Here is a 15,236-nt window from a genome sequence, read left to right on the forward strand (position 1 = left end):
ACAGTGCCGCCAACGCCTGCGCCAGGGCAACCGCCCGCCGCAGGCCGCACAGCCACCACGAGCGCAGCCAGTAGGCCAGGCCGCACTTAGCCTGCCTCCCTTGGCGGAGGGGGGGGAAGTGAGCCCACCAGCATCTGTGCTCAGTGCCCGACGCCCACATGGAGCTTTCAAGAGGCCCTTGCCTCCGGAGTGCCCCCGACCGGCAAAAGCCGCCCGGCTAGGGGGCGAGCCCACCGCAGTCTGTGCTCAATGCCCGACGCGAGTTTGGGGGTTTCAGGTAGCTTATGCCCCGCTACAGCCCGTGTGTTTTACAGCCCGGGTCGCATGTTCCACTTCACCTCAGTAGACCTGAAGGATGCAGTCTTTCACGTGTCCGTGGTGGAGAGGCACAGGAAATACCTCAGGTTTTCTTTCCAGGGAATGGCCTACGAGTTCTGCGTCCTCCCCTTCAGCCTGTCCCTGAGCCAACAGACCTTTACCGCCTGTGTGAACATGGCGCTCACTCCCCTCCGTGCGCGTCTATGTTTACCTAGATGACGCGCTCATAGCGGTAATAATAATAATAATAATGGATTTAATTTGTATAGCACACTTTAAAATACAACGAAATCTCAAGGTGCTTCACAGAGTAAAAACAAACCTAGCAATAATAGCAACATAGTAAAAGCACATAAAACAGATCAGTTAAAAACAGATCAGTTCACATAAAAGCAACATATTAAAAGGCACATAAAACAGACAATAAAAGCACACAACATGGTAAAACTAAGGCCTAGGAGAAAGCACAGTGGAACAGGTGTCTTAAGTTGTGATTTAAAAACAGCGAGTCAGTCTGATGCCCTAATCGTTTCTGGGAGCTGGTTCCACAGCCGTGGCCCCAGAGATGAGAACGCACGGTCTCCCATGCTGGCCAGCTTTGTTCTCGGCACAGCAAGGAGGTTTGAACTGGTGGACCTGAGTGACCGGGGTGATGATTGAGGGGTGAGGAGTTCTTGAAGATATGCTGGACCGGTACAGTTTATGGCTTTGAACACAAGGAGGAGTAGTTTGAAGGTGATCCGATTGTTTATTGGGAGCAAGTGAAGGGGGTGTAAGACTGGGGTTATGTGTTCTGATTTGCGGGTTTTGGTAAGAACCGGGGCAGCACTGTTTTGGACATACTGTAACCTCTGGATGGTTTTGGCTGGTAGACCAGTGAGGAGAGAGTTACAGTAGTCAATGCGGGAGCTGATAAAGGCATGGACCAGTTTTTCTGCGTCACGTTTACTGAGGGAAGATCGTAGTTTTGAGATGTTTCTCAAGTGGTGGACTCAAGGGACCTCACCATCGCGCACACCAGGGCGGTGATAGACCACCTACAGGCCCTGGGGTTTCTGATCAACTGGCAGAAAAGTTGCCTCGCCCCGGTCCAGGTCATGACCTTCCTGGGGCTGGAGTTTAACTCGCTGACCATGAATGCCTTCATCAGCATTGTGCTGCGTGAGGCGGAAATTACATATAAATACATTCAAGACCGGAAATACATTCAATAATTCAATAAAGGGTTAACAGGTACAGGTGTGTGACCACAGATTAGAGAAGGACATGAAAATACTTTTGGAAAAACTGTATACAAAATAATTTGTATTATGTAGTATACATACGTATAACACTCTTCTTGTAGAAAAGACATACTTCTACCATAGAAAATACATCAAAAATAAAGGCCCAGTCAGAAATGCTCTCCTATCACAACCCTGCGCCAAAAACTGTTGTTTTATAAAAAATAAATTCAACATTACAATGGCTGTAACAGTTACCTGAAGAAACAATGTACGTGTGAATGTGTTGATGATGATGAATCATTAATCTGTGTGATTGACAGGAGAGATGATCAGAGGGGCGGAGTTTTTACCACCATCATTAAGACAGGGACTGACGAGTGGGTAGAGTGTCTCAGTGAAGGTTCAGCCAGTAAAGGAGTAGATAAGAGCTGAAGAGAAGCTCTGCTTTCCTAAGACAGACATACCGGTAATAAGAAAATCTATCTGGGTTGTCTGGGAGATTCTTCCATACCTCACCATGATGAACAGCACCTCTTGTATCTTTTATCTTGTACTTGTTTCCCATCATCAGACAGGACGAGCTTGGCTCAGCGGTGGACTGGCACTGAAATTCAGCCCTGGAGTTGTAGATGAAGAGGCCTTTTTACGAGCGCGTGAAGGGCACCATGCCAGCCACCAGGATCGCGCGCTTTGCAGTCATTTTAACACTAATACAGTTTTTTGTGCTATCAAGAGAATCTGATGATGCTGAATGCCTTCAAGACACTTTAGAATGTCATGCTGACACCTGCCTCTTCAGTAGGCACATCACCACTTCACTGAATCCCGTCTTTCCCACAGGATTTGAAGAGATTGTGGTGGGTGGACCTCACAGTATGAAAAATCCAACAAATGAGACACTGCATCAGCAATTCAGAGTGATTCTGAATTGCTCCTCTGGAGAAGCTTGCAGCTTCTCCAGAGGAGCTGGTCAGCTGGCCAAAGCTGTTTCTGGTAGAGGGCAGACCAACCAGTGTCAACAGGGACCTGTATTTAGCCAGGCAGGGTGACTGAATGCTGTGTTTGAGCAGTATATGCCAGGGCACACTCACACAGTTAAACACATTCATGATGACACAAGACTTCTGCTTATAGATCATCTGAGGAAAAGGTTTAAACACATTCATGATGACACAAGACTATTTCTGCCTATAGATCATCTGAGGAAAAGGTTTATCACACTATCTTTGCTTTTACAGTAGACCTTCATGCTCCTTAGGGCACATTTACAGAGTGAAGAAATCAATTTGACTTCCAATCTAAGTGATCGGAGTGATGTGTTTGCGTGTAACCTCAAGTGGGAGAATTGTACAGCATCTTCTGGGATCATGAAGTAACACTTTTCATTGCCCCTACAGTATCTCTGGAGAATCAGCTGACCCGCAGAACAGCGTTTTCTATGCAAGGGTGACCACTGTTTAGTAAACACATGTGCGTGCACACACACATACACACACACACACACACACACACACACAGATGCACGCACACACACATAAACACACACACACACACACGCACGCACGCACGCGCACACACACACACACACACACACACACACATACACACACAGATGCACGCACGCACACATAAATACACACGCACGCACGCACGCACACAGGCACGCACGCACGCACGCACGCACACACACACACACACACACACACACATACACACACAGATGCACACACGCACACATGAATACACACGCATGCACGCACGCACGCACACACACACACACACACACACACACACACACACACACACACACACACACACACACACACCTGACCTTCATTAGGCTCATATGGAAAGTCACAGTCAGTTGAGAAGGTTACACAGTAATGGATTTGAGGTTCACCTGTGTTTATTTAGAGCCATTTCTAAAGTTTAAATAATAATAAACAAATAAATAAAGTTTACTGTAAATATCAGTGCTCGGTCCTGGAGCCAAGTCAGATATATGACGTCAATAGTTTCTGAATTCTGCCATCTTATAATTCACCGTTACTTTCTGCTATTTCTGTTGAGTGGGTTTTAATGGTGCCTACAGTGTATGTCTTGTAGTTGATCTTATACAATCATATTTGTCTATATGTTAAACATGCTACATGTAGCATTTTTTTATATTACAGTAATATATTGTTACATTCAGTGTGATACCTTATGGATATTTTAATTACATAAACAAACAAGACCATGAGTGAGATAACTATTAGTGCTTGTGTTTCTCAATAAAGAATGAGACAATGTGACGGCTCTTACCCCAGAAGTGAGTTCCCATTCATTTTCTCCATAGACATTTTGAAAAATCCTTATATAAGGAGTGTTAAGCCTGGAACATCACATTTGTAGCCTTAACCAGCCGGTCACGTGAAATGAAATGTGAGTTCACGTGACCGGCTGGTTTACCAGGCACTGCCAATTGGAGCAAAAACAAAAAATAACAACATTGTCAACATTGAAACATTGTATTCTTTATTTTGCTATATATATTTATATATGGAATTTTCGAAATGTCTATGGAGAAAATAAATAGGAAACTCACTTCTGGGGCAAGAGACGCCACGTGACTGTTCAGCTCTATTGAAGTTTCCCATAGACCTCTTTTGCTTCCTGTCTCTTTTGTGTTGGGTGGGAACTGTCAACTCATCTGGAGAATAAGAAAGACAGACAGACAGACAGATATAGACGACATAGACAGACAGACAGACAGACAGACAGACAGACAGACAGACAGACAGACAGACAGACAGATCGAACGGTCAGTGAGGAAAATGTGGAAAACGGTTTCTAGAGCCTGTTGGTATACTGTATGAACATAATTTGAAGCATGACTGTTTCTATCCTCCAGTCTGCATCTACCCTCTCCCACACATCACATCTCAAGAACCCCATCTCTCTCTCTCCCCTCTCTCTCTCTCTCTCTCTCTCTCTCCCCTCTCTCTCTCTCTCCCCTCTCTCTCTCTCTCTCTCTCTCTCTCTCTCTCTCCCTTCTCTCTCTCTCTCCCCTCTCTCTCTCTCTCTCTCTCTCCCCTCTCTCTCTCTCTCTCTCTCTCTCGCTCCCCTCTCTTTCTTTCTTTCTGAGAGCGTTGTCTCATTTCATCCTGCCACAGAAAAGACCACTCTGATGTAAGTCTAACTAATTGGTCATGACACCGGACTGAATAGGCAAGGGACACAGACTAGTACTCTCTCTCTCTCTCTCTCTCTCTCTCTCTCTCTCTCTCTCACACACACACACACACACACACGCACACGCCCCCACACACACACACACACACACACACACACACACACACACACACACACACACACACACACACACACACACACACACGTCCTTGTTAGTACGACAGACACTAGCTGAATTTCAAGCTCCATTCAATTTACTTATAGTCCTATGTCCTTCCCCTCTCTAAAGTACGTTTCCTACACTGACCTAAGCAACTTCTTTTTCCCATGTTCCAACAGGTCAAATAGGGGTTGATTACTGTAAAAGCTTGAAACACTTCATATAATAAAAGAGAGTGTGAGTGTGAGAGAGATATGAATATCTGTTTCATCATTTCATAATGTTTCATTATTCATTTCATGCTATCTCAAGTCAAAATATTGCAAGATGTTTCAGATCTTTCATGACAGTCTTCTTGAAAAAAGTGTATGCGAAAATATATCAGAAAATATCTGTGCCACTGCAATGACAAAACTTGTTTTAAATGTCTTGAAATGAGCTTCATAAGGGTGAATACAAAGGTAAATCCCTTGCTAAGTGTGACATTGTTTGCAGTGTACTATTCATATCCTAACAGGTCAACTACACTGGAAAATTATTGTTATACTGTAGGCTAACTTTCCTTCCTTCTTCCTTTCTCTCTCTCCATTGTATCCATGACGGCAAATAATAAGCAAGGATTCACACCCCACAACGAGTTGTTTCCTGATTGGTCCAGAGGCTGGAAGTCGTGATGAGGATCACAGGAAACATAAATAATTAATCCTTCACTCTACCAATACGGTTATGTGCTGCCACCATGTGGAGTGGACAGGAACTGCACCAGGATGACATAAGTGGTACCATACAATCTGTCACTGTGTGTGTGTGTGTGTGTGTGTGTGTGTGTGTGTGTGTGTGTGTGTGTGTGTGTGTGTGTGTAAAGCAGCAGCCTACAAGGATGTACTACACTAATTTTCAGATCATTCAAAATATACAAAAAACAGAAGATCAAGTTATGAGCTCTTTATTAGTTTCTATGATAGTCTACCTCATTTTGATGATCTCACACATATCCGAAAACTGTAAACAGTTTTGCAGACATTCATTTCTTTTGAGTTATTTGAGAGTTGATTTGATTCATTTGAATTCATGAATGACATCACTGGTCCACAACTTAACTCATTTCAACTCTCAAAAACTGTCAAGCTGTTTACCGTTTTTGGATATACTGTATGTGACATAATGTGCAAAATAAATTAGCATTGTTTTTCGGTGCACCTTTAATAATAGTTCCACACACAAAATAACACGGGTATCCATTAAATCCAAGCACTCCCATTCATTTTAACAACTTTTGTTTATTAAGGTTTTACAAATAAAGTAACAAATGTCATTGTATTGGAGCGCAAAGCGCAAAGTTTTTTTTTTTATATATATGAAGCTTGAACACTCTATACTTAGTGCAAAACATACCATTAAAGGCTGCCGATGACTCCCTACATGTTCTTTTTCTCTCTCCATTCATTCATACATACATACATGTGTTTTTATACAAACACTTCTGTACAATGTCAAATACAATACAGGAACTTCAACCATTGAATTAAGTTAGGTGCTGCTAAAGACATTAAAACTGCAGACAAAGCTGAAATGAAAATAAAATGCGAGCGAGAACAGAAAAGCAATCAATATCTTTTTCAGTAGAAGTCAGTGAACCTGCTGTTCGAGACTCGAGATCATTCCACAGGAGAAAGCTATGCGGCAATGTGTTCCACCGGAAGTGTGTGTGTGTGTGTGTGTGTGTGTGTGTGTGTGTGTGTGTGTGTGTGTGTGCGCGCGCGCGCGCACGCGTGTGTGTATTGATCGGTTGGTTGCATTGAAAGGCATTTTCACATGTGGGCACTTGACAGGGTAATTCTACAGTAAAAAGCATAAGGGGTCACAAGCCAGTCCTGAACAGGCAAAAACAGTGAATACAACAAAAGAAGTGGAAAAATGCATCCGAAAACCATTGTGAGTAAAAACTAATATTTCTACACTGTGTGTAACCAGAATAAGAATCCTACTTTGCCTCTGTAACTTCAGGAACCTTCACAATAAGAGCCCCGCCCCACCCACTGCTGGATAACTCTCAAGTTTTTCACAGTAAGAGTCCTCCACTACAAATGTAGCTCCAAAAACTTCACAATACTTCTGATGTCAAGAGCTTTTCAGAACAAGAGCCCTCCACCATGAGTGTAACTACAGAACTCTTCACAATAAGAGTACCCACGCTACTGTAACGCAAGAGCTCCATACTGTAAGTTTAAATAATATATTGCATTACAGCAGCTGAGCAGTAGGTGTTCCTTACATAACAACTATGTAGATAAGAGAAACAGCAAAGTCATATCAAACTTCCATCGTGGAAATCATTTGAGGCTCAAGCAATTCCAACGTGAAAATCCAGGATCCTAACTTCACCTGGCAACCAAAAGATCCAGGATCCTAACTTCACCTGGCAACTAAAAGAGCTCCAGTGAGAAGAAGCAGGCAAACGCACTCTGTCTGAAATATTCTTCATCCTTAGCTCTCGCTTTCAAGTAGAAAAGTCCACAAAGCAAATGGCACTGAGTTGGTGGCATTAAAGGGTTGACTTCTAATAATGTATGCTGAAAACTATAATAATGATCATAACCGTTGACAGAACTAATGCAAAGTGACTCAATGATTATTCACAGCTTCAACCAAACTTGCCTAGTAGTAAAAATGCTGCATTAATACATATTATTCATGAAAATATCACAAAAGCAATGTTTTTTTGTTTGTTTTAGAAACTTTACAAATCAACTTTTTTTTGTGTATTTTTGTTGTTTTGAATAGCCAGAATCCAGCACGACGGTCCCAGCAAAACGAAAACGAAAAAGAATAAGAAGAAAAAAGAGAGAGAGAATCTTTAATGTTTTTGTTTAAGTGAATATCAAGAACTTCTGTACCAGATTTGGTTAATGAGGAATGAAAACAAAACAGGGTGACAAAGGTCTTGTATCAAGGTTAGGTTGGCAGCCCTTGCACCGGACGCCATTTTCAACACCGCCATCATCATCACAACCACCACCACATTCTTCATCACTAACACAACCATCATCATCTCCCTCCTCAGCACCACCACTATGACCACAACCATCATATCCACCATCACTATGCTCCTTACAATCATCAGAACCGCCACTGATGTTCCCTCCACCATCTCAGGTCAAAATGACATGGCCGCAATTTTCCTTCTTAAATCTCAAGTTTTACATGTGGTATGTATGGGTAAGAAGAAACCTGTTAAATCTACAGTTTTACATTTGGTATGTATGTGTAAGAAACCTGTTCAATCCCATATTATACAGCTTCGAAAACAAATGCTCATTATTAGAAAAACCATGCAGATAGATACATGTTTCCTGCCCAACAGCATCAATGATAATTATGTTATGTTAAGCTGAGGAGGTGTTTCCAGTCCACTCTGTTACAAAGTGACAGAGTAGCGCTGCTCCAGACACCGGCCTGCTAAATGCCTTTAACAGGCCGTCTCGTAAACTAGCTCAAGTCTTTCCTAGTCAGCCTTTGGTTGAATTCAAGAGATGTAAGATGGCTCATGTGAGAGTGACTCCTAACGAACATGTGTACCTTTGTAGTCTGAGCAGTCCATGGCTTTTATGCCGCTTCCGACACCATAAATGTATCGCATCTGCCAAGTCGCCTACCTATCCATCCTCTACTTGGACTATTGCTAAGTCATGCTAACTCTATTGCAATCCTATGGGAAGTTGCATGTACATTGCTGGGTGAGGGAGTCTAAAGGACAAACATTTGGTCTCACTACTCATTGTATAATAATAAAATTGTGCACAAAACCAGGGCAGAGAACTATGTGTTTTTCATCTAGAGGTCGCAGCGCCCAGTGAATCCCCAAACTCACCTGCTAAGAAATACAAACACAAGCTTAAAGTCTGTTCTTTTGCCTGGTATTCACGTTTCAATGTATCACACTGCAGATGAGTCAACATGACGAAAACTAGCTTTAGTGCCTCTAAAGTACAGAGTGGTCCAAGCTTCAACTACAATCTTCAACAACTTCCTCCTTAAAAAAAAAAAAAAAAGTCTCTCCCTTTTCCCCATATCAACATTTAAAACCCTGATAAAAAAAGAAGAAACGATTGAATGGCACTGATAAACTCTCTCTCTCTAGTTCTGTCCATCTTTCCTTCTTGCTTGGTGGTGGACCCAGGTGGGGCCCATCCAGGTAAAGCACTGCAGACGCACAGCATGGGCCTCACTTCACACAAATACACACACTAGACTTGAGCGGCCATTTTTCCCATTCGCACTGAATTAAATGGTTGCCTTCAGACCTGCAGATGGCAGAATTGTGGTCAAATCAGTTCAAAGTGCAGAGTAAAAATGTTAATGGCGGATAAATCATTCTTTCAACGGTTTGTTTCTCTTCTTTTTTTTAATAAGATTTGCAGTTTTTGTACTGTGAAGAAAAACACACTTTGTGAATGGGGTTGAAAGGAAAAATAATTAACCACAATGCAGTTTACAATGTCCGCCATTATTACTGTACCTCCACCACCATCCTACTGCTGCACCAACTCATTCCCACTGACCTCACTGACAAAACCAGTTATTTCAACAACCGTGTGTCCATTCTACGTTCTATTTCTATGCTTCAACAACCGTGTGTCCATTCTAGGTTTTATTTCTATGTTTCCGACACAGCGCTCAAGAGAACAATAACATGTCGTCAACTGTGCTTACATGAACCCAAGCCCCTGATGACCCCTCCAGACAATAAACGCAACAGAAAGGATGCAAGGCACTAGTAGGTACCTCTAGTATTAAATAGAGGTACTAGGGGTTAGGGGAAGTGAGATCAAAAAAAGAAAAAAAAAAGGTTTTCAAGTACATTAAAATGGACACCATTGGTTTATACATTCACATTCATCTAACAGAACCAGGGAAGGGGTGGCTTATTTAAAGTGTCTCATATATAAGTACTGTATTAAGGACAAAAATAGCTAGCATTACTAATATCAACTATCCTGCTGTTCACTCCTGTATTTCTTTTTAAATTGGGGGCTTGAGGTCAATTTACTTTCAATTCAATCAATTGAAAAGGTTAAGTGCACGTCATTGGTAGACGGTAAGGCATTCATTTTGAATTGCGTCCTTAGTAACTTGATAGAAGGACTTCTATTGAAAAGGAGCGTTTTCAATTTTCACATTTTGACGAGGATCCATTTGCTAAATGCATTGAACTGAAAGTGAATGACCCCCAAACCGTTCTCGGTGTGTTTGCTTTTAATTCTTTGATACTTCATCTAAAACTAGCCAAACTGTCCAACATTTGCTAATAACAAACCACAATAATCACAGTGTTTCCACATCGTACAGCGATGTGCGAGTATAACAGGTCCATTGAGAGAACACCTTTTTGTTTTTGTTTCTTTTTTAAATAGAATCATAATCATAAACAACAATAATGATGATGATAATAATGTACATTTCAACCGTTTCAAACCAACCATCGAAACCACCCTAATGCTGCCACGAAGATAAAGAGCTGAGGCATTAGTCTGTGAATCTATAGGTTCAATGGCTGCTACACCTCCCAACAATGTGTGTGTGTGTATGAATGTTTTTGTGTTCACAACCACTGAGTTAGTTTGTGTGTTTTGTACTGTATGCCAGAGAGCAAGCTGCAGACAGTAAGCAAAACAAAACAAAACAACACAACATAATAGACTCATCATATCGGACATTCCAAAAATAAACAACAGAGAAACAGACTGTACAGGGACTCTGATATTATTCTGATAACAAGGCCACTTGTTCACACTGAGTTCTCTCATGTGGGGCTTTTTCTAAAAGGTCTCTGCTGTTATTGCATCACATGGCAACAGAGAGGTGGAGCGAGGCATGGGGGGGGGAGAGAGAGAGGGGGGGGGGGTAGATGGTATCCAAAGGGATCTGTCACACTCATGCAGCACACTATCAAGAGCGCAGCGCACGCAGCAAAGTATGTTCCTTAATACTGAAGTCAACAGAGTAGCAGGGCACAGACAAGGTGTTATTTCCTGTAATAACATACCAATACTCTCAATTCCACCCCTCCATCTCCCTCCGGCCATGTTGGATGTGTCAGAGTGAAGGGTTGTCTCGTCACAGCGCCGCCAAGCTCTGGACAATGCATACTTGAAATCCGGGGCTCGCGGTCCGTCCACTTCCATTTGACTCAAAATGTAAACATACATTTTGCACATTCAAACTCGCAATGTGCATTCAATTTGTTTCCAAACATTTTTGTGCTTAGAATGGATTTAACAAACTTTTATTTTTATGGTGAAACATTGCCACTTTTTGAATAGTGAAGAACTGCCCCTTCCTGAACTGATGGAACTTTAAGTAAAATTGACTCAGACGTGCTCCTAATTTTTTTTTTCTGCTCTCACAAAGCTATTCTTCCGCCGCCATTTTCATCCCTCCTAGTAAGCATTTGATTTTAGTTGCGCATTGGGGATGCAAAATGACGCGATTTTGCTACGACAAATACTGCCACTTCTTTGATTTCAGAGTAATACAACCTACTGTATGTAGCAAGTTGAAGCTGTGTTCAACTCTAAGCATGAACCCCCCGGATGTGACGGCTGCCTCTGCACCCCTCTGAAGCAAGAACCCCCGGATGTGACGGCTGCCTCTGCACCCCTCTGAAGCAAGAACCCCCGGATGTGACGGCTGCCTCTGCACCCCTCTGAAGCAAGAACCCCCGGATGTGACGGCTGCCTCTGCACCCCTCTGAAGCAAGAACCCTCCAGATGTGTCGGCTGTATATGCACCCCTCTGAAGCAAGAACCCTCCAGATGTGACGGCTGTCTATGCACCCCTCTGAAGCAAGAACCCACCGGATGTGACGGCTGTCTATGCACCCCTCTGAGGCCTCCAGCTGTGTCCACCGGTGTCCTCTCTTTAGGGTGCAGATTTCTTTTTCTCATTCATTTCAATGGGAAAGATGCACTGTTGTTCATTCCCCACAGCTCTGAGAGTTTAGTACGTTTTTAGTGCTCAGAATGAGTCCAAAATATTTGAATGCTGCTGTACTTCAAATAGATTGATTCAACCAGCGCTTTGTTCACACAAGCGTCTGTCGCACTAAAGAAGAGATGCTTGGTGGACACAGAGGCTACATGATGTTTTCTACAGGCTGGCCACTATACTCTTTACTTCAACTTGATGTACTGTAACATCTCCCATCTCCCACCATCTGGCAATGGTGAGTGCGTGTTCTTACAACTAAGGATCTGTTTCATTCCATTTAGAGCATGAAGTGTGACCAAGCCATACTGTAGGAGCCTTTACACAACAGCTCACACACATAGTCATTAATACCAATTTCAAACCCTGTCCAAACCTCTTTGGCCTTGTAACATTGCACTCAGGAGTCTTGTCTTTGTCCTTGAGCGTTGGCTGGCTGTGACGACTCGAGCCCACAGTCACACACACAGCAGCACGGGAGAGTGTGTGAACGCACCTGTGTGTGAGGGTGGGGTAATCCTCCCAGCTTCTCTCCCACACACACACACACACACACACACACACACACACACACACACACATACGTGGATGGATGGAAGCGAAGGTGAGATGCACACTGTGGAGATGGCTGTGTTTCAGAATCCTGACTTTTCTTTTCTGATTTCTTCAGTTTTTCCTCTCCTCTTCTTTTCTCTTTGCACTTCTCCAACAGGTCATCTTCTGTCACCTAACTACACTCCCACGGCTCTCCTCTCCTCTCCTCTTAGTGCTTCCATCCTCTCCAGCCCCTTATGCTCTGCACCAGTCCAGTCGGGCCATGAATCAAACCAGCCCTGGCCCTACGTGGTCCTCAGGTTGGGCCCCCCTGGGTTGCTGACCGACTTCTGCAGAGAGTTGGCCAGGTGGAAAGCCTGGAGCGGCCCTTGCCCCGAAATCTGGCCCTGCCCGCTGGCCACCGCAGGGGGGTAGGGGCCCAGGGGCTGGGAAGTGCTGACCAGGAGCGGCCCGGGCTGTGTGGGCCCCTGGTGGGGGCCGGACCACTGCGCACTGTAGGCTGAGGTGGGGGGGTAGGGGATGAAGTGGGGCTGCGGGGGCTGGGGAGGGGCAGAGGAGGCAGACGGGTGGCACAGGGAGCCCTTGCGGACGGCCATAGAGGTAGCGGTGGCGGGGTTGGTGGGTAGGTGGGCGGAGCCTCCAATGCTGCTGGGACATAACTGGCTGGGAGCCGAGTACTTCCTGCCCAGATTGGCTGACTGGATCACCTGGAGGGGTGAGAGGGTATTTTGGGTCAGGAGTTAGAGAAAGGATTCATTGATATGGTGATGATAACCTTAGCTGTGCATTTGATTAGTATCCAGCAAATCCCCCCCCCTTTTTACTTTTACTTTGTTTTACTTATGTTTCGACTTCACCTGATAGCTAACACCTTCTCTCATCAGTAGATGTGTGTGTGTGTGTTTGTTTAGTCTAACCTCGTAGCTGTGTCCCTGTGTTGGGGCCTGCTGCTGCAGCTGTTTGGCACTCCTCTTACCCTGAAAAACATTTTAAGTTGACTTACCAGCAAATATATTTGTTAAACATAATAAAGTTTATTATTGTAATTATTATTATTTTTTTTTTTTCCTTTCCAATTTTATGAACAAATTAACAAAACAAACAGTCAAGCTCAGACACTGGAAAGAAAAACAAAGAAAAACAATTGTTGTGGTGCTACCGTCCATATAGGGTGCTTAAGTGTTTGTAAGAGATGCTGTGCGTGGGGTCCCACGCGAGGCGTTTAATAGGAGCCAGCCAGGCAAGTCACCCATTGCCTTCAACCTCGTCGAGGTAGGCTAGAAACGAGTCCCAAATAGATAGAAACTTTTTAAGTGAGTTGGTTCTCAGGGATCTGAGTCTCTCCATCCTTATAACAGAGATCATGTACGTCAACCACAGTTGGAAAGAAGGTGAGGAAGTGGACTTCCATTCTTTCAGAATCAGTTTTTTGGCAACAGTTGTCCCCAATGTCAGAGACTGTTGCACAGCTGTGGGGAAGCCCAAAGAGATCTCCGAGCAGCCGAAGATGGCGAGTTCTGCCTCCGGCTGAAGGGTTATTTTGTAGGCCTTAGAGTACCAGTCAAATATCTTTGCCCAGAATCCCGTCAGTGAAGGGCAGAACCAGAAGGCATGAGACAGATTGCCCTCTGACACCTGACACCTGTCACACAGTGGTGAAACAGAGGGGAAGAACTTGTGCAACTTATGCTTAGAATAGTGAAGACGATGAGCAACTTTAAATTGAATCAGCTGGTGTCTACTATTAACTGAGCAGAGTTGTACCACAGACAAAGTCCTTTCCCATACAATGTCAGATAATTCAATGTCAAGTTCCCACTGTCATGCTTCTCTAATCCTCTCAGTAGAGGCCATGGTGCAGTTATCAAACAGACATACAAATCTAGAAATAAGATGCCTGGAGTGACGTGGGCTCAACAAAACATTGAAAAAGGCATGTTCATCTGGGATCGCTTCAAAGGTATGAATCTTGGATCGAACATGATTTCTGATTTGCAGGAATCTGAGCCAGTTTGTGTCGGGCAACTCAAACTTCCTCTTCAGTAGGTCAAGGGATGCAAAATGACCATCTATGTATCGGTCTTCTTTGATGGAAACTAGACCCTTCTCACTCCAGGCATGGTAGTTTTTGTCTAACCATGGAGCCAAAAAAGAGTGATTGAAACAACAGTTGAAAAGAAGGTGGAGAGTGGGACTTCCACTCCTTCAGAATAAGTCTCTTGGTGACAGTCGTCCCCTGTGTTAGAGATTGCTGCACAGCCGTAGGGAGGAGCAGAGAAGATTCAGAACAGCCGAAGATGGCAAGCTCCGCCTCCGGCTGAAGGGTTATTTTATAAGCCTTAGAGTACCAGTCAAATATTTTGGCCCAAAATCTGGATAGTGAAGAGCAAAACCAAAAAGCGTGTGACAGTGTGCCCTCTAACACCTGACACCTATCACATAGTGGTGAGACAGAAGGGTAGATCCTGTTCAACCTAGACTTAGGCCCAATTCCAACCCCCCCCCCCCTAAAGACTCAAGCCCTGTTCCCTCACTCCCTCTAATGGCCGCCATCTGAAAGTGGTTGAGTCATCAAGTCTGGAAGGGATCCACATTGGATAAATAGGAGGATTGGGACAGCAGAGCCCTTTGCACTTGACAAGATGATGTTGACTCTGGCAGGTTTGGGGCTCGCTATATATTGTTTATTGTCAAGACGCCTAAGGTGTTTGAAGGATAGACACCCTGATGAGTCTGTTCTCATCCAGGCTCTGGCTCTACAGAGTGGACAACAGGTCATTTAAAATAATAAATGTAGCCTACTGCAAAATCTGCAA

The 15,236-nt window shown here is 43.9% G+C and overlaps 1 protein-coding gene across 1 annotated transcript in view; it reads right to left on the reverse strand.

The window, feature by feature from the left end:
• Positions 1-6,040: 6,040 nt before the first annotated feature.
• Positions 6,041-15,236, reverse strand: part of wnk1b (WNK lysine deficient protein kinase 1b) — a gene marked incomplete at its 5' end in the record, with an annotated part of 328,259 nt that continues 319,063 nt past the window's right edge. Inside the window, 2 exons of the mRNA XM_083662628.1 lie at positions 6,041-13,127; positions 13,338-13,397. Coding sequence (XP_083518754.1) covers positions 12,705-13,127; positions 13,338-13,397 — 483 coding nt within the window. The 3' untranslated portion in view covers positions 6,041-12,704. The remainder of the gene's footprint in view (positions 13,128-13,337; positions 13,398-15,236) is intronic.

This window comes from Poromitra crassiceps (genome assembly GCF_964638095.1).
Source record: "Poromitra crassiceps genome assembly, chromosome: 2".
NCBI classification, from domain to species: Eukaryota; Metazoa; Chordata; class Actinopteri; order Beryciformes; family Melamphaidae; genus Poromitra; species Poromitra crassiceps.